Source organism: Kogia breviceps, chromosome 3 (assembly GCF_026419965.1).
Source record: "Kogia breviceps isolate mKogBre1 chromosome 3, mKogBre1 haplotype 1, whole genome shotgun sequence".
Classification (NCBI taxonomy): Eukaryota; Metazoa; Chordata; class Mammalia; order Artiodactyla; family Physeteridae; genus Kogia; species Kogia breviceps.
This window is the reverse complement of record NC_081312.1, coordinates 136,143,724-136,167,257: the sequence shown is the minus strand read 5'-3', so window position 1 is coordinate 136,167,257 and position 23,534 is coordinate 136,143,724. Positions and strand designations below refer to the sequence as shown.

Below are 23,534 nucleotides of genomic sequence, written 5' to 3'. Positions count from 1 at the left end.
AGGGTTGTTGGTTTTTTTACATATAAAGAACTTGTACAAATTGATTTTAAAATGTGAAAACTCCACCCAATAGATAAAAGTCATGTACAGGCAGTTCATAAGAGGAAATAAAACTAATTCAGCACACAACAAAATGTTTAACTCGGTAAAGGAAATGAAAAATATTTTTTATGTATCAATTTTGCAAAGTTGTAAAAGACACCTAATTCAAGACAACATATGCTAAAATAAACACAACAGTGGCTACTGGGAGGGTCCATAAGTACAACTCTTTGGGAAAATCATTTTGCAAGGTGCATTGAGAACCTTAACTGTTCATATCCTTGAACTTGGTTATTTCATTTCTGGAAATACGTTCTAAAGAAATAATTGAAACTACAAGAAAAGCTTTTTCAAGAAGATATACATTATGGCATTATTTATATTAGTGACAAATTACAAACTAAATGTCCATCAATGAAGGATTGGTTTAGATTGCTCACTCAGTAGAATGTTGTAAAGCAAATATAAAGTATTTAAAGAGGTTGTAATAATATGGAAGAATACTTATGATGGGCTAAAAAGGTGACATAAATTTGTTTTTCCAGTTTGATCACACCAATATAAAAAGGAGAAAAAAAACTGAACCAATAAATGTGAAATGATTGGAAGAAAAGGCACATTTGAAAAGAACATTTGAAAATGTTCAAATGGTTTGAAAGGATCATTAAAAATTTTTTCCTTATTTTATAAAGTAAATATGTGGAAAAATATGAGCATAATAGAAAATATAAACTATTTAAAAAGAGAAAAAAATCCTGTAGACTATTTCACTCGTCAGTCCTAAATTTTCCCATCTGAGTGTTGTAAAGGTGAATTGCAATTAGCTCCAGAATCTTGGGAAAGAAGTACACGTTGTTTTTCCAGCCTTTTTAATACCTTGGAATTGTGCAAAGCACAGTAGCAGGCTAGTGAAAAACTTCCCAAATGCCTAGTATCTTACAGTCATGTGTAACAAGAGGTCTACAGATGAGTTATTTCAAGAAACAAAGGAAGTCTGAGACAGTTGTTCTCAGATCTGTAGCTCTTACTAGTATGAATTTATCACAGGTCCCATGGAATGACTAGGTACATTCAAATTCATAAATAATTTATTTAACCTAACATAGTTGGATCGATTCTGAATGTTCAAGCCTGCTAGCTGTTAGGTCATCCACTCCAAGAGCTGCTAAGTTATCTGGGTCATGTGTTTAAGCTGTCTGGATTTGTAATTTCTATTTTGGCTCTGAGCCCCTTCCTAAACCACCTACTGGAATGGAGCTGCTGGTGTAATTCTTCTCTTATCAGTCCTCAAAGATGTAATAAGGACCTGGGCCTGGTACTCAGGGTCATGGTTTGCCCTTTGCAGTTATCTCTTTTTGAATAAAGGATGTTGGTGAATGGCAAATTCTACACATGTACTTGTTTTTTTCATGTAAACATGTATGTGCTAAACTTCTCATGCTAAGGAAATAGCAAACTCTTAGGCTTATGTAGAAACTCTTTTGTCTCTCTCTCTCTATTAATACATTTTTATTAAATAAAAATTTTTTCTAATTATAAAAATGTGTTAATTACTTAAAGACTTAAGTAAAACAAAACAAAAGCTCTACCATAATCCCATCTATCAGAGCAACAGATTCTTGGCACCTTGTTGTATATCTTTCTAAACCCATATAACTTTCTTAGGAACAGTTCCTAAAGTGGAATTATGAGATTAAAGGGCAGATTATTTTTATTTTTATTTTATCTTATTTATTTATTTATTTTAAATGAATTTTTATTGGAGTATAGTTGCTTTACAATGTGTTAGGGGCAGATTGCTTTTAAGGATTCTGATTTATGCTGCCCAGAAAGAGTATACTATTTTAGACTATCACTATTTAAATCTATATCCATTAACATATGAGTGCCTTTTAGAACTTTTAAAAAGTTTTTTCAAATCATAAAAGTAATTGGGCTGATTTAAGAATGTTTGGAAAATGGGAGAAAACCAGAGAGGAGGTGCGGTGGGATGGAAGGGGAGGTGAATAAGCCATTGTCCATCACTGTTAATATTTCCATATGTTTCCTTTTAGTCTTTTTTTCTCCTGAAGTTAAAAGTTATAGTCATACTGTGTGTACAATTTTGCATCTTGTTTTTAAAACAGTATTATAAGCATGTTAATGTTATTAATATTCTTTATAACAGTCATTTTAGAAATCAGATTTCCATTCCTGAATTGAAACAAGGATGGATTTCCCGTAAAATCAGAGGCAAAGCATCAAGATCTTATTTTTCTTTACCATATGCCGAATCTTAAGTCACAACTTTCTAGTTCAAAGTAATGGAGAACCTCATTTTTCAAAGATAATTTGTCCAAGAAATTAATAAGTGAATCCCCTGAAAAAGGATCCCAGAATTTCATTGTAAATAGCAACAAAAAGATTTGATTGGGATTTTGTCTTCACAAGGGACATTTAAAGTTATGAATAAATTTTTTATCTTATATATAGAAAAATTTAAATTGTAATTTTGCATTACTTCCTCAAAGAAAAGAATTGGTCAGCGCTTCCTTGGTGGCGCAGTGGTTGAGAGTTCGCCTGCCGATGCAGGGGACATGGGTTTGTGCCCTGGTCTGGGAGGATCCCACATGCTGCGGGGCGGCTGGGCCCGTGAGCCGTGGCCGCTGGGCCTGTGCATCCGGAGCCTGTGTTCCGCAACGGGAGAGGCCACAACAGTGAGAGGCCTGCGTACCACAAAAAAAAAAAAAAAAAAAAAAAAAAAAAAAAGAATTGGTCAAATTTTGAACTTACTTATTGGTGGAATTTTTCTAGCAAAATTATGCAATAACACTATATACCATTCATTTTTTTGCGTTTGACTTTGTGGCAGGATTGTAAGGTGGATCATTTTCGCGAGAATATTAGAGAGGTTTTTTTAGTTTTTGCAAGGGGCTTGTTTTATTCTTTTGATATTTAAACTATATTCTTTTGAGGTCCCTGCAGTGTCATTTTTGTTGGTAAGGTGCCTAACTCTGCCATTTCTTAGAGGCACTACTTCAATAGGCAGAGAGGCAAGAATCCTAAACCTTCTACAATGTGCAGGACAAAGAATTGTCTTGCCCAAAATGTCAGTGGTGCCCTGGTTGAGAAACACTGCAAAGAGGAATGTACGAATGCAGGATGTCAAGTGAGGATTAGTATGAAAAGTGAAGGATATTAAATTATGGACCACTCCAAATTGATACCACATTTGTTGTCCTCATGTAAGGAATAATTGTCATTTAAATTGTTATATAATATTCCATGAAATAGATATACTATGGTTTACTCAAACTTTCCATACTCTTAGGTTTATACCATTTCTGTTTTAACGCACTTAGAAATCTGTAATATTTCAGAGAACAATCTTGTTGCTAAACTTTTGTTCTTTTTTCATTTTAGATTTTTAAGTTAGGATAGGTTCTCAATAAGAATTAATAGGATTAAATATATAAATGCAGTTAAGGTTTTTGAAAATTGTATTCAATACTTTTACACCTCTGCATTTATTTGATTGTACAGTTTTTGAGATTTTAAAAGGCTAGGTTGCAGTTGATATATGTGATACAGTTTTAGCTTTAAAAATGAGATAATGGATCTGAAAAGAAATCATTGTGCTTGATTCATAGATTTTTCAACATATAACAACTGAGTGACGTCTAGGTATGTGTCTTTTCTTGCCTTTTAAAACTGAGAAGGGCATACAGGGTTTATGTGTTAACTTTCTGGTAAACAGTAGAATTTACTATTTAGGCCCATGGAAGGGTGAATAGTGAAATTGAATCTGGATGTTTATTATACTTTTCCTAAAATTCCTTTCTTGTAAAGAGTTATCTAGTTTGCAAAATACTTCTGTTGGAATTTGCCAGTTGATTTACCCTTAATGTGTATTTGTCCCATAGAGTCCTTCTATGACACGTTCCACACCGTGGCTGACATGATGTATTTCTGCCAGATGCTGGCAGTTGTGGAAGCTATCAATGCAGCAATTGGAGTCACTAAGTCACCAGTGATACCTTCTCTTTTCCAGGTATTGAACAGTTGAGCTCGAGGGTGGGGAATGAAAGGTTTCAGTGTTTATTTAGTAGGTATCCACACTTTGCTGGGAAGTCTCAGTTAGTAAAAATACCTATTTGCACAGGAATAGCACTGTTTTTTCTGAACAGGTTGGAAAGTATGAAACTTGAGGGATATTTTTAAAAATATGACTCTTGCCATTTCAGGTCTTATTGTTTTTAATATCTTTGTGATATCATAAAGTTACAAAAAGAGCTTTAAAACTAGGGCAGCTTGATTCTCAGGCAGGAGTGGAAAACCCTAACCTCTTCTTAGATAGGGGTGTGCCTGGTCTCCTACCACCTGAGGTCAGTGAAGGTGGTGTAATACCTGGGAACTCTCTTCATTTTGGACTTTCTTCCATGTATGAAGGTGGCTCTTCTGACTCATGTGGGGAGTTCCCCCCCACCCCAGTACATCTAGGTTGTTTCCTAATATTTGGAAGATTGCTCTCAGGAATGGGACATCAGAGTCTCTCAGCCTCCTTGCCTTGTTCCCTAACTATATGCAGTTACACATTATTAGATACCACCAACCCAGACTCAGGGGGAATCAGGTGACTGTTGGCTAGTCTCTTCTGGATGCTGTTTTTATAGTTCAGCCCTTTTCTGGCATATCAGCTCTGGCATTCTGATAGTATCAGTTGTATGGTAAAGGGTGTTAATACAATAGCCTTGTTATTTCTTGGTTTTCTGTCCTTGGAAAGAAGTTGTTTTGTTTAGTTCAAAAAAATAAAAGTGGATAGTGAGTGACCCACTAATATGGAATAATATATTTTTATATCAAAGACTGGTACAAATAAGCATCAGGGTAGAATTTCTAGGGCAAGATCGGTTCGGTGTCATCACATCACATGCCTCCAGGGCATGCCATTTGTATAGAATACAATGTGAGTGAAGCCTTTTGGAGTTGGGCAATACCACATGCGCCAACGTGGATGAATCTTGGGAATGTCACATTGAGTAAGAAGCAAGTCAGAGTATAATACATAGAGTATGATTTCAGAAAGTTTAAAATCAAACAAAATGAAACAATATACTGTTGAGGAGTACATACATAAGTAGTAAAACTATAAAGACAAGCAGTGGAATGGTTAACGCAAGATAGTAGTTACTGAGACTTCCCTGGTGGTCCAGTGGTTAAGAATCTGCCTTCCAATACAGGGGATGCAGTTTCAATCCCTGGTCAGGGAACTAAGATCCCACATGCCGTGGGGCAACTAAGCCCGCGCGCCACAACTAGAGAGATGCCTGCATGCCTCAACGACAGATCTCGCATGCTGCAACTAAGACCCAAAGCAGCCAAAAATAAATAAATATTAAAAAAAAAAAAAAAAAGATAGTAGTTACTTACTACGGGGAGGGAGGGGGTGTGCCACACTGGTAACGTTCTGTTTCTTAACTTGTATTATGCAGACGCAGATGTTCACTTGGCAGTATTCTTTAAACTGTGTTTGAATGTGTGTAATACACACACACGCACACACACACGTCCACAAATACTGGCTTGGGCACTTTAACTTGTTCTAAGTTTTCTCAGTCTTTTTCTATTTACCTTGAATTTAGTGGGGCTACGTTTCAGATAATACATTTATATGTTGTTTTCTAAAAATATATTTTAAAACTTGTTTCTCTCTTTTGTGTCCTTTTAATAGCTTCTTGGAAGAAACTTTATTTTGTTTATTGTCTTTGGCACCATGGAAGAAATGCAAAACAAAGCTGTGGTTTTCTTTGTGTTTTATATATGGAGCACAGCTGAAATTTTGAGGTGGGTAGAAATGCCAGGATGGTGTTTGAGTGCTTCTCCCACTCTGGAGCACCTCTCTTCTTGAGGGAGTTGCTGTCTTATCCAGAGTCTCATCTGATTTGAGATTAAGGTTCTATGTGTGGAGAGTTCTACCTGCATCTGTGTGCTCTGCAAAGGTGAGGCAGTTTTTTTTTTTAAACAGTCAGTGGATCATAATACCAGCCTGGGCACTGGAGAGCAGAGGGAGAGATCCAGAGAAATGAAAGGATCTTACCCTTCAGGATCTTGCTGTCTCGTTGGAAAGAGAGGACTCATTCACATGGAAAAATTCTTGAAAGGGCTGAAGAAACATGGGGCTGAAGGAGCATCCCAGGTTGGATGGAAGTAGTAAAGACTAGCCTTCGAGAAGGGATGATAGAAATGAATCTTTTACTATAAGATTACTGAAGTTTGAATTGACCTCTTATCTGATTCTTCAGTTCTCAGTTGTCAATAGAGGAAATATCTTAAAAAAAAAAAAAAATCCAATTAAAGTAGATGTGAAAAAAAAAAAAAAAAGTAGATGTGTTCTTCCTTACCAGACCATACATACTCCATACTTCCCTTTTTTTTTGTTTTTTTTTTGGCGGTACGCGGGCCTCTCACTGTTGTGGCCTCTCCCGTTGCGCAGCACAGGCTCGGTGGCCACGGCTCACAAGCCCAGCCGCTCCGCAGCATGTGGGATCTTCCCGGACCAGGGCACGAACCCATGTCCCCTGCATTGGCAGGTGGACTCTCAACCACTGCGCCACCAGGGAAGCCCCATACTTCTTCCCTTTTCAGTCAAGTGGAGGGTTGGTTTTGCAAATTGACTCCTCAGCTCTAGGTTTGGTGGCATTTTGGTAAAGTTGACAGTTAAGAGGGAGAAAAGACATCAGCAGTCCTAGATTGTATTTAAATAGAGTCTGTATCCCATGGCACCCAGTATACCCTCTAATTTACTTAACACAAAGGTGAAAGAGATTATAGGTACTTAATTCTTACTGTTTGGGAGGAAGCAACATTCTTTTTTTATGTTATCTCTTTTTAAATAGAGTATTCCTGATTATAGATTAGAGGTCTTTTGTATACTTTAATTTTGGTAATGTTCATTTATGCAGAGATAAAGTGTCTGTCAAAGTATCTTGTCATCTTTACCTACTTGGAATGTAGATCAACTAGGGATAAAGCCAAAATGCTTCTGAGCATCTGTTCTATATACTGAACGTTTTCATAGAGGGTTCCTTTGAGACCTAAACTTAGTCTGCTGTTATTGAGAATTCATATCCTTTGAAGATTGGAGGAGGAGCATGATGGGAGTTTATAATGCTGCTAAGAAGCCACCATGTGTGGCTAATTGTGAAATTATTGTTGAATGATGTTCTAGGGTTGCATTCAGTGGCTTTTAACATGTTAATTCCTTATTTTCAATAGGTACCCCTTCTACATGCTTTCCTGCATTGACATGGATTGGAAGGTGCTCACATGGCTTCGTTACACTATGTGGATTCCCCTATATCCTCTGGGATGTTTGGCCGAAGGTACTTTCAGGAACTCTAGCTTTTATACCTTAGCTCCAAGGGGTGGCCAGATCTTTCTTCCTCCCTCTGCCAGCCTTAGTCTGAAATATGGGTGTTGAACTTTTCAAGAATTTCTTTCTAGTGGCTTCCTTCCACAATACTCCTGGTATCCAGACTGTTCCAAGGAAGTAGCTCAATTTGTTAAAGTTTGGAAGCTGGGTGGTCATGCACTGCATGCTTCCTATTTATATGGTACTTTTAATTTTCCAAAGCAAGTTCTTATTGATGACTTCATTTTATTACGACAAACACCTAGTGAATGAGTCAGGGATTTTTCTCTTCATTTTATGGAATAGGAAGCCCAGTGCTGTCAGATGACTGTTCCTCATTTATCCTTGTTGTCAGCTTGGAGGCTTCTTTCCTAGGAAAGCTAGGGGGGAAAAAAAAGAGACATGAGCCCATTGTACAAAGAGAGGAGGAAGAAGCATTTTCAACAAACCCAGAAACTTTGAGGGGTTAGAAGGTTCTATCAGTAGATGTGACTGTATTTCATTTGCTTCTAAAACGTTCTTGTTTCTGCTTTTCAGCCGTCTCAGTGATCCAGTCCATTCCAATATTTAATGAAACAGGAAGATTCAGCTTCACATTGCCATATCCAGTGAAAATCAAAGTTAGATTTTCCTTTTTTCTTCAGATTTATCTTATAATATTATTTTTAGGTAAGTATTGGCTCTGTGATAGACCTTTTTTCTGTTACTTCTTAGAAGGTAGAGTTAAATGATTCAGAGTTTTAAAAATCCTTATTAGTATTCTTACTTTCAAAAGAGTAGAAATAAGTTAGAGAATGATTACTTTGCAAAACAGACCCATTAGGAGAATATGCTATGTGTGGAAGTATTTCTTCCCACATCTCCAGTGATTGAGTTATCTTCTTGAAATGCTCTAGGTCATTGGGACTTCACCATATTTCATGTTTAAAACAATGTAAGCAGCTCTTTTAAAACTGAATAAAAAATGAATAAAAAGCTCATTTTACTTCTACTAATTTCAGTAGCAGATCCCTTATCCAGGGGAATTATTACAGAGGTGGTGATACAGCTGGCAGCAAGGAGGGAAGGCAGTAAAGGCCTCTGAGCAGCCAAGAGATGTCAGAAGGCTTCCATCTATCAATAGGAAAGCCCCCCACTCCTCATGTAAAGCGTTGCTTATTTATTAGTTTACTTTTATATAAAACCATAAAGTTATGCCTTAACTCATAAAAACTAAGCATTAAAAGAAGGGAAAGAGCAGTAAACCTAAATTATTGCAAATATGAGAGATTTAAAAGCCTTCCTAATTATGAGGATTGTTTACTTTAGATAAAGTTCTAACACATTTTAATATACTTAACATATATTTCTCCCTGTTGTATTTCACAAATGTCTTGAGGTGGCCTTAAAGTATGGCTGTATGGTCTCCTGGCAACAGAAGGATGTGACAGCAGATAGTATACTGGTTATCTTTTTCTGTGTAACAAATTACCCCAAAACTTAGCAGCTTAAGACAGAAAACATTTATTATCTCGCATGTATTCTGAGAGTCAGGAAGTAGGCTAGCTGGGTGGCCCTGGCTCAGGGACGCTCATGAGGTTTCGTCAGGCTGTCAGCTCAGCTGGGGCTACAGTTTCTGCACACTTGACTGGGGCTGGAGGATCTGCTGCAAGCTCGCTTATGTAGCTGTGGACAGGAGGCTTCAGTTTCCTGCCATAGTACTTCTCCACGTGGATGCTCATGACATGGCTTCTCCCCAAAGCAAATGATCTGGAAGAAAGCAGAAGCCACACTGCAATTTTTTTTTTTTGCCTTAAAAAAATTTATTTATTATTGAAATATATTTGACATAAAACATTGTATAACTTCAAGGTATAACATGTTGATTTGATATTTATCATTTGTAATAAGATTGCCATTATAGTGATAATTAGCACTTCTATCATGTCCACACTGCTTTTTATAACCTAAACTCAGAAGTGACATACTATCACTTTTTTTTTTTTAAGAATTATTTATTTATTTGTTGGCTGTGTTGGGTCTTTGTTGCTGCGTGCGGGGCTTTCTCTAGTTGTGACAAGCGGGGGCTACTCTGTTGCGGTGCATGGGCTTCTCATTGCGGGGGCTTCTCGTTGCGGAGCACGGGCTATAGGCACGTGGGCTTCAGTAGTTGTGGCTTCTGGGCTCTAGAACGCAGGCTCAGTACTATCACTTTTGCTGTATTCTCTTTCTTATAGATCAACCTTGTATAATGTGGGAGGGGGACTACACAAGGGTATGAAATACCAGGAGGTAGGGATTATTGGGGACCAGCTTGGAGGCTGGCTTCCCCAGACTGCGAGGGAGACCACAAAAAGTAAACCCAAGAAGTTGGAAAGCCCAGTGATCTTGGTTATTTATTTATTTATCTGCGCCGCGTGGCTTGTGGGATCTTAGTTCCCCAACCAGGGATTGAACCCGGGCCCTTGGCAGTGAAAGCGCGGAGTCCTAACCATTGAACCACCAGGGAATTCCCGATCTTGGTCATTTAGAAGTGGGGGAGAAGAGACCTACACCCTTTAGGAGCCCCTTGGAATCGGCACATGGCAGACGTGCAGTTAAATAATATACATTATGGGGGCAGGTCATCTGCCAAAGGTTAAATTTTATTCCATTTGTTCTTCTTTTCCATTTCAGAAAGATTTCAAACCAAAAATGTTAAAACATTTGGCGCTTTAAGGGAGTAAGCTTCAATTTGGTAAACGCACTCATTAAAAGAGCTCTTTACCTCCATTACTGGATAAATCTAGTACTACTGTAATTAGGCTCCATGACGTGGGCCTACTGAAGTGTTAAAAAGGAATGTGTTGGAAAGACCCTTAAAATATTTTACTAAAAAAGCTAAGGGTAGACTTATGTATTTTTAAAAATATTTATTTATTTATTTGGCTGCACCAGGTCTTGGTTGCGGCATGCAGGATCTTTGTTGCCGTATGCGGGATCTTTAGCTGCAGCATGATTTTAGTTGTGGCATGCAGGCTTACTTGTGGCATGCAGGATCTAGTTCCAGGGATTGAAAACCTGGGCCCCCTGCATTGGGAGCGCAGTCTTAACCACTGGACCACCAGAGAAGTCCCAGGTAGATGTATTTTAATGTGCACTAACCCTAGTGGCTTTTCCTTGTGTTTAAGCTGTTGCATATTCTAACTTACAAGGTTCTGTATTCATATTTAGTTTGCCTACAATGAATATGTAGTTGTTCTTATTCTTCAGAATGAAATAAATCCTAAATCTACATAATTTAGAAGCAGTATAACAGTTATATTTGTGTATGGATCAAACATACGTTCTCTCACAATGTCTGTAAAATAAATGTTTTTAACCCTGTTGTACAGTGAGAAAACTGAGGTGAGACTAAGCTGCAGAACTACTCAGTGATCACGTAGGATTGAAATTTTCTTCTGGCTCTTAAATCCTGTGTTTTTCTAGTTCACTGAATTGTGTGCTTCCTAGAAAAGTGTCTCATACTTTTTAGGCTATTGCTTAATACATATTATTGCATAGCCTTGAATTAAAAATTAGGTTCTCTCTGTTTCAGATTTGTGTATTTCATTTTATGTAAATCCTACCTTTAAAGAAAGGAAAAAAAAGAATACTGAACTCTAATTAATGAAATTTTTAGGGGTGGAGTGTACTGATGTCTGCAGCTTACATTGAAATACATAAAGAATGAGATGGGAATGCATATGTGATAGAGTAAATGTAAAAAAGTTAAAGTTTAACTCTAGGTGGTATTCACTGTACAATGGTTTAATCTTCTGTATATTTGAAATTTTTCATAGTAAAATATGGGATAAAATTAAATTGTAGAACCTACTGGGGAAAAATTGAATTGTCTTTAGTGCATTATTAATATTTGTTCTAAGTTGTACTTCCTGAGCAACTGCAGTAAGCCCAGGGCTGTGAGATATGAAAAACAGACAACTAGGGACTGTCCTGCCCCAAGAGCTTCTGCTTATAAACAGAGACAAAGATTCTCATTTCTAATTGGCCTCTTTTCTTTTTCAGGATTATACATAAATTTCCGTCATCTTTATAAACAGCGCAGGCGGCGCTTTGGACAAAAAAAGAAAAAGCTCCACTAAAAAGAGAGATTTAGATGACTTCTTGCCAGTTTGAGCCTAATCTATAATTCTTACAGTTTTACCTTCTTGTACTGATGTAAAAGTTTTTTTTAAAGTTAAAATGATTAAATTCTTAGTGAGGCTATCTTCCTTTTTCCCCAGTAACATTCCTGAATTTACTGTATTATCTTAGTTAGTGTAGTACTTGCATGACATGGATTCCTGATACCTGATGACAGGTTCATTCCTTTGTATTTCGTTAATGACAGCAAAAGACTCAGCCCTACCCCCACCCACTCCATGTCCAGTCAGTCTGTTTCACACAGGCCAGAGATGATACTTCAGCGCCCTGATGCTATCAGCTACTGGCCATTCTTATAGCTGGGATTTGTTCTTTTCAGCTATTGCTTGTGGAAAAAAAAAAAGACTATGTTGCTGTATAGGAGGCTGTGAAGGTGACTCAGACAAGGATCTAATATATTCTGTACCCAAGGGGCTACTTGTTAAGTGGGTTGGCATTGATTTTTCTGTAAATCGAGTTTTACTCAGTCATTGATGATAAAACATTTCAGAGTCTGAGTAGGGCTGGAGGACACATATTACCTCTGAGTCTTTTGGTCTAACAACATCTTAACCTGCGTGGGCAATGGAGAGGCACAGGGTGATTTGAGAGAAACCAGTCAGAACCTTGGAACACCATGATCACTTCATTCCTAGCTAAATCAGAACTATTTTCAACACGAAAGAAAGATGAAACATTAGTTAGAAAACAATGAGATTATAAGAGTTCCAAATGCAAATGGTGATACAGGGATCAAAAGGGTCAAACTGGCCATGCAGCCTGTGGCAAACTGGAAACATCAGAGCAGGCCAAGTAAAAATACCTATGAAACTGTTAGGCTGTGCACAGACATAAAAAAACTCAGTGTTCCTTCTCCTGCATTGACTGAGTCTATTTACCTGTCAGAGTGAGTTGGTGGAACTGTTTTTGAATAGGCCTCAAAAACACTTGCTTTTTATTTTGCTGTTGTTTCACCTGTCTGCAGTAGGACAGTGAAAACAGAGTGAGAACTTTGGCTGGAGAACCACCAGCTGAGCCTTTTACAATTCCTGGCAGGAAATCCACCAACAGAGGAACTGAAAAAAATCTAGACACTATGATTTGGCCATTGTCGAAAACATGAGTTTTCCCTAATACATTCCAAGTAAACCAAGTGTTTGTATATAAGAATTTAAGGTATGATGGCTTTTTCTGTTCTGCCATTCCTGTTGTTCCTGGGGGAAAGGGGACTCAGTGGGTTATGCTGTTTCTCTGAGCCCAAGATGGAAACTTGGTCTGACCTAAGTAAAAACATCTGATTAGCACAGGCTGGCTGATATTTTTACAAGTTCATTGCACCGAAGGATATTTTGCATGTCTGCAACTTCTGTCAACATTCGTTTGTATTAATTTCTGGTGTTCTTTCAATTGACTTTATATGTGTAATTGGGCAGATCAGCTTTACAGCAGATTATGCTGTATCTTTGTGGCAGAATCTTGTATTCTTGTGATTGATTGTTATAAACCCCTTTATTGCTGTCTGAGAAAGCTAAAGATTGTGTATTTCTATTAAACATTTACAATTAAAATCTTAGTAACTTGTGTTTAAAGATCATTTAGTCTAATGGTTTCCAAACTGTTAGTGATAAATTCCTTTGTTTAGACAAAATATTATATAGGCATACCTCGCTTTATTGCACTTCACAGTTACTTGCATTTTCTAGAAATTGAAGATCTGTGGCAACCCTGTGTTGTCAGATGACGGATAGCATTTTTTAGCAGTAAATATTTTTTAATCAAGGTATATACATTTTACTTTAGACAGAATGCTATCGCACACTTAATAGACTATAGTGTAAACATAACATTTTTATATACTGGGAAACCAAGAAATTCGTGTGACTCACTTTAGTGAAATATTTGCTTCACTGTGGTGGTCTGGAGGCAAACCTGTAAAACCTGAGGTATGCCTATATAGCAAATCAGCATGTTAAAGAAAACATGGTTGCTTGGGTTGAAGCAGCCATTCCTTAGGACGTTTACAGAACAATCTGAAAAGCACTGATGATGTAAATAAAGCCTGGAGAAGTTAGATGACTTGCCCAAGGTCATGAAGCTAGCTCATGAACTGGAACCATACTGACTACAGTGATGTCAGAACCTACCTGGATGGAACCTGGCTTAGGCAGTGAAGCAGTGAGGCCTAACCAGTGTCAGAAGCAAGGAAGTCAGTATGGAACCCAAAGAACCTTCAAGATTGATGAATCTATGCTACTTAGGAAGTTAAAATTATACTTAGGTTATAGGACAGAGCAAAAGGCAAAGACCCATTAAAAATTTCCCAGTGAAACCATTTTATAGAAAACCAAATATTTTATTTTCATTAAAAAAAATTTGAAGAAACAAGAATCATTTTATACATTTATGGTTGCTGTTTAAAAGTTTGTATCTCAAGATACACCAAAAACACCTAAGGGTTACCACCAACCTTTTGCCCAAGTTCTAAGGAAATTTTGAAACTTAGTGATGTTGGGCTTGTACTTAGCAAGTCTCCTCTCCCAACCATAGGTACCTGAAAATGTCCCTGTGGTTGGGAGAGAAGAAGAGTGAAGGGCATTTCAGGAACAGAGAACCCAGGTTGTTAGGGTGCCCAAGGAAGGTGGAGAGGGCTCTATGCTTGTCAGTTCTTCAGGCTTCTCAGGAGACGTGCCCATTGTGGGAGCAACAGTTGTCTTTTGGTTTTAAAGACTGAGCTCCAGAAAGCTAAGGTCAAAGCCCGAGCAGGTGCCCACCCTGCAGAACCCTTCTCAGAGTAGCAGAGTCAAACCTGCAAGTGGTGCTTCTGAGGCAGCCTTGGGAAGGTCTTTGGGTAGCTGCTGCAGAGGTGAACAGGCCAGAAAAGTTTTTATCCTAAATTATTTTCACTTGAAAAAATGAAGTCAGCTTCACATTCTTTCAGCGCTGCTCCCAGAGAAGTCTGTCTGCAAAGGTGTGATGTTGTGGTCATACCCGGCGTACTCAGAGGTGCCAGTACTGGCCAGCTTGAGCTGCTGGGCGGCGTGAGTCAGCTGGAACGCAGCATCGGGGTGAGCTGTGTCAGGCAGCAGCGTGCACTCCCTTTCTAGCATGTCAGCCACCCCTTTGAGCAGGTCCAGGAAACCAAAGGCCAAGGCAGCCTTTCGTAAACGGTTTAGCTCCTAAAACAAAAGACACCAATGTTCCTGAAATGTGTTCTCCTCATCACATACTTTCTAAGTGCTCAGCTATAAGTTCTCCTTGATCCCCAATCTTAAATGAGCATTTTCATATGAGAACAAATGCTTGTACAGAGATGCCAATAACAAGAGTGTGATGACATGACTGGGAAGTGGTTCCTCTGCAGGTGATCAGAAAGCTAAGGAAGACACAGGTGACTGAAACTCAGGTCATCCTCACCACAGTTCATGAGCACTTAGGCCAAACATGGTGAGCTACTTTGTAGATTCTGCATAGAAATGACATCCTCCTGATCTGAGGTATCTCATTTAGCATTATACCCTCTAGGTCTCTCCACGTTCCTGCATGAACACTTAGGCCAAACATGGTGAGGTGCTTTGCATACATTTCATGTACTCATAACTCTATGGAGAATACTTCTCCTCCGTTACTCAGGTACAGAAGAGGCTTGCCCCAAACCTCAGAGGGCTCTTAACCCTCTGGTGCCTCTCTGGCTGGAGCCTTAGACTGAATGACGATGAACATGTTTGGAGGAGGCACTGGAGGAGTCAGTAGGTCTGACCCCAAAGATTACCACAAAAGGTTGAGTAGTGGATGGAAGCATAGAAATATGAAATGCCCCATCTATCACTTAGCAGTGTGATCTGGGCAAGTTGTGTACCCTCTCTGGGTGTCAGTGGCCTCATTTACAAAATGAGGATAACCTCTTCCACGCCCACTGGAGGAGATGACACAGCCATTTGGTAGAGGCCCTTTCCTGTAGGTTATATAAAACCAGAAAAGAGAAACGGACTTTCTGACCACCTCTCTACTATCATCTGTTTACAACTGAAAAGTTCAGAAGGCCGAAGTAAAAGTGTGCCACCCTGAATAGACAGCTCTGCAGGGAGATGGACTACAGCCAAGGAGTGGTCATCAAGGGCCTAGGGCTTCAGTTAGTGGGGGACATGGCAGGCTGGGCAGCTCTCTGGTTGAACTCTGCTTGATTTCACCAGCTCGCTACATAATTAGATTTGAAGACATAAAGGTAATAAGATAACACCCAGACAAAGCACATATGTTCTCTGGAAGAGATGCTACCCTGGAGCTGGCTGTGTGTACCATATTTTAAGATTCGCAAGCTAGGACACAATTGCCAATACAGCATACCTCACAATGCTACTTAATTTAATTTCAGCCAAACACCAGAAGGACAGGGGAGAAGCAAGGAGTGACCTTAAATGCCCCTCAACTCCACCCCATCCCTTGTAATTTCATTCCACCAATGGTTCTGCATTAGCTAGGTATGATTCTGGAGGGCCATCCTTTTGCAATTCATAAATGTGCAATTTTAGAAGTCATTCCTGCAAGCAGATCCTCTGGTACAGTAAGAATGTTCTGAGCAATCACCATCCCTGGAAGTCACATACACTGGTTGCCTGGAGTTAGACTGGATACCCATATGGGAGCAGTGAGGAGGTTTAAGGGCTGTGACCCACAGGTCCTTTCAGCTCCTTCCCTCAGCCATTCACAACAGCACCAACACAGAGAAGACCCACTGCACAGAACCAGGCCATTTAAACACTTCTGATTCCTGGATTTTAGGGCAGCAAGACTTATCACTTCTCCTGACTTTACTGATGAAAAAACTAATCTAAAAACTAAACTAAAAACTAATACATTTCTAATCCCTGTCCATGTTCAACGTTACCCCACACTACTGTGAACTGTTTATTTCTGGCACACAACCCAGGGCCCACCCTCATTCCCTATAATTCTGAGAGACTTACCTTATAGAAAGTCTGTGTTTTTTCAGGTAGTTTCCTTGCATTTCTTAAAATCTTCTGTACATCTGTCTACCGAGGGTAAAAAGAATTCAACATTAGAATTCTGTGGTAAAAAGGGAAAGAATACAAAAGGACAGCTTTAAATTAAAAAACTGAAAGTGAGAAAAGAGTTACAGTGTCAAGATGAGGATCCCTTCTGAGTTAATGTCATTGTTCAACATTAGTAAAGTATCTCCCTCCTTCAAAAGGCTTGATGATAATAAATCCCTTGGTGATAATAATGAACTTGTCACAAAAACACCCCCAGCAAACCCATACATCTATGGCTGCTGCTTTTTGACAAGGGTACCAAGACCATCCAATGGGGGAAAGAACAGTCTCTTTAACAAATGGTGCTTGGATAACTGGATAGCCACTCACAAAAATATGAAGTTGGACTCTTACTTCATACCATATACAAAAAATGGACTCAAAATGGATCAGAGGCCTAAATGTAAGAGCTAAAACTATAAAACTCTTTTCATGTCAACAGCAGAGCAACAAAAGAAAAAATAAATTTGGCAAATGTTCACAGCAGCATTATTCATAACAGCCAAAAGGTGGAAATAAAAGTTCACCAACTGAATGAATGGATAAACAAAATGTGGTTTATTTATACAATGGACTATTACTCAGCCATCAAAAGGAAAGAAGTATTGATACATGCTACAACATGAACGTTGAAAACATTATGCTAACTGAAAGAAGTCAAACACAAAAGGCCACATATAATATGATGCAATTTACATGAAATATCCAGAACAGGCAAATCCTTATAGACAGAAAGCAGATTAGTGGCTGACAAGAGCTGGGGGAAGAGTGACTTGTTTAGTGGGCACAGGATTTCCTTTTGGGGTGATGAAAATGTTTTGGAACTAGATAGTGGTGATGGTTGTGTAACACTGTGATTGTACTAAATGCCACTGAATTGTAACTTTAAAATGTTTGACATGGTAAATTTTGTTATGTGCACCTCACCATAATGAAACAATACACCCCACCATAATGAAACAATACACCCAAATCAAAACAAAATTAAAAAAATAATTTTAGAAAAATTCAGCTCTCTTTCTGACAGGGAAGTGTTGGGGTCGGTGACGGCAAGAAAGAGGGAGAAGTTGAATTTCCAACAAAGGGAAGAGGCCCCTTAGCCATGGCAGGATGTGTCCAGTCTCCCTGAAAAGGGGGCTAGAAGAGACTATGCCATCAACAGAAGCTACTTCTGTGGTCAGGTGGCCTGACTGCCTCTTCTCATTTGGCTTAGGCTGGACTCGTTGGAAGAACAAAGGAAAAAAAAAAAAAAGGCACTCAAATGATAAAAAAGGCTCAAAAAGTGATTTTTAAAAATAGGTATAGGGCTTCCCTGGTGGCGCAGTGGTTGAGAATCCGCCTGCCGATGCAGGAGACACGGGTTCGTGCCCTGGTCCGGGAAGATCCCACATGCCGTGGAGCAACTAAGCCCGTGAGCCATGGCCTCTAGGCCTGCGCGTCCGGAGCCTGTGCTCCGCAACAGGAGAGGCCACAACAGTGAGAGGCCCGCATACTGCAAAAAAAAAAAAAAAAGGTATAGGGCTTCCCTGGTGGCGCAGTGGTTAAGAATCCGCCTGCCAATGCAGGGGACATAGGTTCGAGCCCTGGTCCGGAAAGATCCCACATGCTGCGGAGCAACTAAGCCCATGTGCCACAACTAGTGAGCCTGTTCTCTAGAGCCCGTGTGCCTAGAGCCCGTGCTCCGCAACAAGAGAAGCCATCACAATGAGAAGCCCGTGCACTGGCAACGAAGAGTAGCCCCCGCTCACGGCAACTAGAGAAAGCCCATGTGCAGAAACAAAAGACCCAACGTAGCCAAAATAAATAAATAATAATTTTTTATTTTTTTAAAGGTATAACACTGCTATATTTAAAATGGCCAACCAACAAGGACCTACTGTATAGCACAGGGAACTCTGCTCAATGTTATGTGGCAGCCTGGATGGTAGGGGAGTTTGGGGGAGAACAGATACATGTACATGTACGGCTGAGTCCCTTTGCTGTGCACCTGAAACTAGCACAACATTGTTAATCAGCTATACTCCAATATAAAATAGAGTTAAAAAAATAGGTATAAATGACTAATGGGATGAGAAAGTCACTCAGTATGTTGACTAAAAGCAGCACACCTTGATAACAAGATAATCTTAGCCTCCCATGAAAGTGTTTCTGTGGCATTACAGGGTAATGCTTTGGCATACCCCATGGGGATGGAAGAAATAACCACATGAAGATTTTTACATCTTTCTCGAAATTATTATTAAAGATAACACCCATAATGTTATTCAATGACTCACCATGTCAAAACTTTTACATTAAAATTTAATGCCAGAAAAATATGTCTCTCTAGAAGAACTGAAATGCTTCCTTTTATCAGACAAGAAGAACCATATAAACAACATGTTTTGTTTTTTTTTGACCTTGGTAGCAGGAAGCTCAGAGCCAAATTGCTCAAATACAATTATCATTTTGCCTTGGCTTCCTGAAACAATTGTCTCTCCTCTTCCTCTACGTTTCATGTTGCCCTAAATTTTGTAAAAAATGATTCTGCTATATACGTGTTTTACTGTAGGCCACCTCAAATCCCTTTTGGAAATAATGACAAACATTAGAAGTAAATGAATTACTAAGTATCGAAGGAAAAGAAAATCAAATCAAATGTCCACCTGCCCGCCAGAATCCCTCCTCCTGTCCCCAGTGGAGAGCAACGTGAATGGTAATGCTACCTGCAGGCCACTCGGTTTGATCCACACAGTCACATTCTGGGCATAACTGCGTTTGTTTTTGGGCTGCAGGGGGAATGGGCTCTTATTATCATCCTCACCGTAAGGGTTTTCTTTAGCATCTTAAAAGAAAAAGACATTCTTGAAATGACATCTGGCAAAACACAATCAATTACATTTCCAATTAGGCTAGAAGCTCTTTGAATCATTCAATCTCCTATATCCTGTTACTTCCCTAATTAAGAAAATCCATTAACTTCATTCAGGTTGTGGAACCTGTTCTCAATACTGATGTCCAACACTAAACAATCAACTGAGACACATACAAGTAAAAAAACAGCTTAATGTTTTTAAAGAAACAAGTTTCACTTATCTGCTTTATAAATTAAGGTCAGAGAGGATAAAATTGTTGTACATACAACAATACTAAAGTATATATGATAATATATGTATATATACATACTGCAATTCTATATAGTCTACCCCAGCACTCTCCAACAGAACTTTCTGTGATGAGGAATGGTAGCCATAGCCCATGTGACCACTGAACCCTTGACACACGGCTAGTGTAACAGAGGAACTGAATTTTATTTAAATTTAAAGAGCATCATGTGGTGAGTGGCTACTGGATCAGACAGCATAGGTGTAGGCATTGAGAAAATTTAAAAGTAAAATTACGTAGAGCCAAATTATGGAAAAGAGCAAGGGAAAGGACTTCCCTGGTGGTGCAGTGGTTAAGAATCTGCCTGCCAATGCAGGGGACACGGGTTCGAGCCCTGGTCCGGGAAGATCCCACATGCACAGGCAACTGTGCAACTAAGCCTGTGCACCACAACTACTGAGCCTGAACTTTAGAGCCCACGAGCCACAACTACTGAGCCTGAGTGCCACAACTACTGAAGCCCATGCACCTAGAGCCTGTGCTCCGCAACAAGAGAAGCCACGGCAACGAGAAGCCCACAATGCAACGAAGAGTGACCCCTGCTCGTGCGCAGGGGCTACTATATATAAAATAGTTTCTTACAAAAGACCAAACAAACGAAAAATGAAAACCAACTTAAAAAAAACAACAACATTAACAAAAAGCAAGCAGGACAGAGATGGGCTTAAGGCCCAGGGTTGGCCTCTGGTGCCGCCCTGAGTCTGTGGGCAGGTGTGAGCTGGGGCGGCCGAGGTACTCAGTTGCCCTTCTGCTTGGGGGCCTGCACAGCAATGAAAGCCCGTGCGCAGCAATGAAGACCCTGCACAGCCAAAAAAAAAAAAAAAAAAAAAAAAGAGCAAGGGAAGAAATACCTTTTTGGTGAAACATACATCATCTTATGGCTTACTAGTTTATTGTTTCCAAGGATTTAAAGCATGTTGGTTTTATAGTCATGTGGATAAACAAGGGTTTTTGTTTTTCTACCTATTTCCTAAGTCACTGAAACTCTGCCACAAACTTACAAAGCATACTTGTATCTACTGGCTCGTTTTATCCTTATTATCATCTTTTGGGGTAGACAAAGCAGAAATCATTTTCCCAACAAGTCTGGGGAGCTTAAATCCCTTGCTCAAATGTTCATGTTGAAAACTGGAATTAGCCCAGAGGGACTCAGCTGGGCCTGGTTTCGAAGACAACACTTCACCTACTCAACACTGCTGTTCCTCACCTTTCCAAAGTTACTTAAATTCTAGGTCCAGATCCTATCCTACTTTCTCTATGGAGTTGTCCCAAATTTTTCTGGTAGACAGTGATTTCTCTAGTCCCTTTTATCCTACAGCACTCAGTGTCAGTACCAAACATTTCAACATCTAATTGTAGCCTATCTTGTACTGTCTCTAATTGTTTGGAGCCTATATGTGGTAACTGGCTTAGCAGACATTTATGAAAAAAGAACAAGAGATCTTAGAAATAATAAATATGATAGCAGAAATTTTTAAAAAATCAGTTGCAAGATAAAGTTGAAGATATTTTACAGAACGTAGAACAAAAAATTTAAAAAATGAAAAAAATGGGTAGGAAATAAGAAAATTACACACACACACACACACACACACACACACACGCAAATCATAAACATGTTCTAGAGAAGGAGAACAGAGAATACAAACAGGGGAGAAATCAAAGACATATTCGTGTTCCCAGGAATGAAGAACATGAATTCCCAGATGGAAGGGCCCACTGAGTCCCCAGCAAAATGAATAAAGAGACCAAAAACTAGGTACATGATTCTGAAAATCTAGAACACTAGGGACACTAAAAGAGCCTCAAGGTGTGTAGAGGAAACAGAGATCAGGGTCAAAGCCCTGGCAGTCAGCATGGCACTAGACTCTCAGTAGCAACACTGGAAGCCAGAAGAAACAAGAGTGATGCTTTGAAACTCTAAAGGAAAATGATTCCCAACCTAGAACTCAATATTCAACCACATTATCAATCAAGTGTAAGGGATGAAATACAGACATTTCCACATATGCAAGATTTCAAATGTTCACTTCCCATGTACCCTTTTCCCAGGAGGATGCATGAAACAGGAGAGCCACGGAAGAGCTATGAAGGGAAGACGTGGAATGACAACTATGCAACCAGCCTAGAGAACCACCAGTCCATTCATGACACAAGAGGGAGGGAGATGATGCCAAGCAAAAAAAAAAAAAAAGAAAAGAAACTGACAAAAAAATACGTAAAGGATGTATTTTACTTAGGGAGGAATGAGTGATAGATACACAGAAAACAGCAAAGGAAAACAAGAAAAAAGAAAAGAGAAGTAGAGGAAGGCTGCAAGAGAGCCTAGAGTGAGGGCTGCGCTCATGTGCTGCTGGCTCCCCTACAGCCAGGCTGCCCAGCTCTTTCCTGCATCCTCTGAGGGAACATCAGTGCCTTTCCAAGAGAGCTCTCCTTTTAATTGAAGTTAGAATACATTTATCTTACCTGCTAGAAAAAAGAAATGTCTAATTAAAAAAATAAGTAATATCTGGAGTAGGCCACAAAGAGCTGCAAAACAAAGGAAATGTGATATGGTACACCACACAGCTTAGTAGGAAATACTACTGACTTCACTTAGCAAGGACGGAATACTGATTTAACCAAAAAGAACGCTATAACCACACTGCAAGGATTGAAGAAGGGAAAAATGTACTTCTTGGGTGGATGGGTGGGGAGGGATGGTAGTCGTAACAGAGCTAACTAGTTTTCCTTAAAAAGTCAAAAAATGACCTTTAAAAGAAAAAAGAAGTCAGGAAATAGCTGTATACTTATATTATTTAGAAATGTAAGTAAACATCAAAAGAAACAATTAAAATTTGAAAATGGTTGTCTCTAGGAACAGAATTAGAAGGGATAAGTATAAACAGTACTATTTTGCAAGCTTTCCTTTGATTAAAAAACATAATTAAAACAGCAGGGTTTCCCTGGTAGCTCAGTGGTTGGGAGTCCGCCTGTCAATGCAGGGGACACGGTTTGGAGCCCTGGTCTGGGAAGATCCCATATGTGGTGGACCAACTAAGCCTGTGCACCACAACTACTGAGCCTGCATTCTAGAGCCCACGAGCCACAACTACTGAGCCTGCATGCCACAACTACTGAAGCCCCCGTGCCTAGAGCCCGTGCTCCGCAACAAGAGAAGCCACCACAATGAGAAGCCCACACACTGCAATGAAGAGTAGCCCCTGCTCGCCACAACTAGAGAAAGCCCATGCGCAGCAACAAAGACCCAACGCAGCCAAAAATAAATGAATAGATAAATAAATTAAAAAAACAAAAAGAATACGCGTTAACCAGCCAAGCATTGCTAGGTTGGCAGCCAGATCAGAAAGGAATGTGAATGTTACTACCTTAGATTATGGATAGGCAGCTGTGGTGAAAACTCTCACAACAGTTAGGGGTAAGCAAGCTATTTTTGCAAAGGATCAGACAGCAATATTTTAGGCTTTGTGGGTTACACGGTCTCTGCTGTAACTACTCAATTCTGCCATTGAAGCAGGAAAGCAGCCATAGATCATATATAAATGCATGAGTGTGACTGTGTAATAATACTGCACAATAAAATTATATTTACAAAACAAGCGGTGGGCTAGTTTGACCTGCAGGCCCTAGTTAGCTGACCTCTGATCTACGTGAAAGGTAAAGAAAGCCAGAACAAGGCAAGAGCCATGAGAATGAAAAGGCAGAATGAATGTAGGAATGTTGTAGAGAGAACAGGTAAAAGAGGTGAAGAATCTTTCAACAGA

The 23,534-nt window shown here is 39.4% G+C and overlaps 2 protein-coding genes across 6 annotated transcripts in view; one reads left to right on the top strand and one right to left on the bottom strand.

The window, feature by feature from the left end:
• Positions 1 to 13,169, top strand: part of HACD3 (3-hydroxyacyl-CoA dehydratase 3) — a 32,753-nt gene extending 19,584 nt beyond the window's left edge. The window contains exons 7-11 of the mRNA XM_059057789.2: positions 3,945 to 4,072; positions 5,753 to 5,865; positions 7,297 to 7,403; positions 7,970 to 8,101; positions 11,459 to 13,169. Of these exons, the coding sequence (XP_058913772.1) occupies positions 3,945 to 4,072; positions 5,753 to 5,865; positions 7,297 to 7,403; positions 7,970 to 8,101; positions 11,459 to 11,535 (557 nt within the window). The 3' untranslated portion in view covers positions 11,536 to 13,169. The remainder of the gene's footprint in view (positions 1 to 3,944; positions 4,073 to 5,752; positions 5,866 to 7,296; positions 7,404 to 7,969; positions 8,102 to 11,458) is intronic.
• The window catches only part of INTS14 (integrator complex subunit 14), a 42,055-nt gene continuing 24,989 nt past the window's right edge, over positions 6,469 to 23,534 (bottom strand). For 2 of the 5 annotated variants that reach the window (XR_010839782.1, XR_010839783.1), the window contains 4 exons: positions 19,332 to 19,450; positions 16,540 to 16,605; positions 14,382 to 14,751; positions 6,469 to 7,812 (listed from right to left, as the gene is read on the bottom strand). Coding sequence is in view for 3 of the 5 variants with exons in the window: in XM_059057754.2 (XP_058913737.1) it covers positions 14,500 to 14,751; positions 16,540 to 16,605; positions 19,332 to 19,450 (437 nt within the window). In the remaining 2 variants the exon portion in view is untranslated. Of the gene's footprint in view, positions 7,813 to 13,894; positions 14,752 to 16,539; positions 16,606 to 19,331; positions 19,451 to 23,534 lie in introns of those variants that run through there. The other 3 variants (XM_059057754.2, XM_067029642.1, XM_067029643.1) reach the window with 3 other exon arrangements.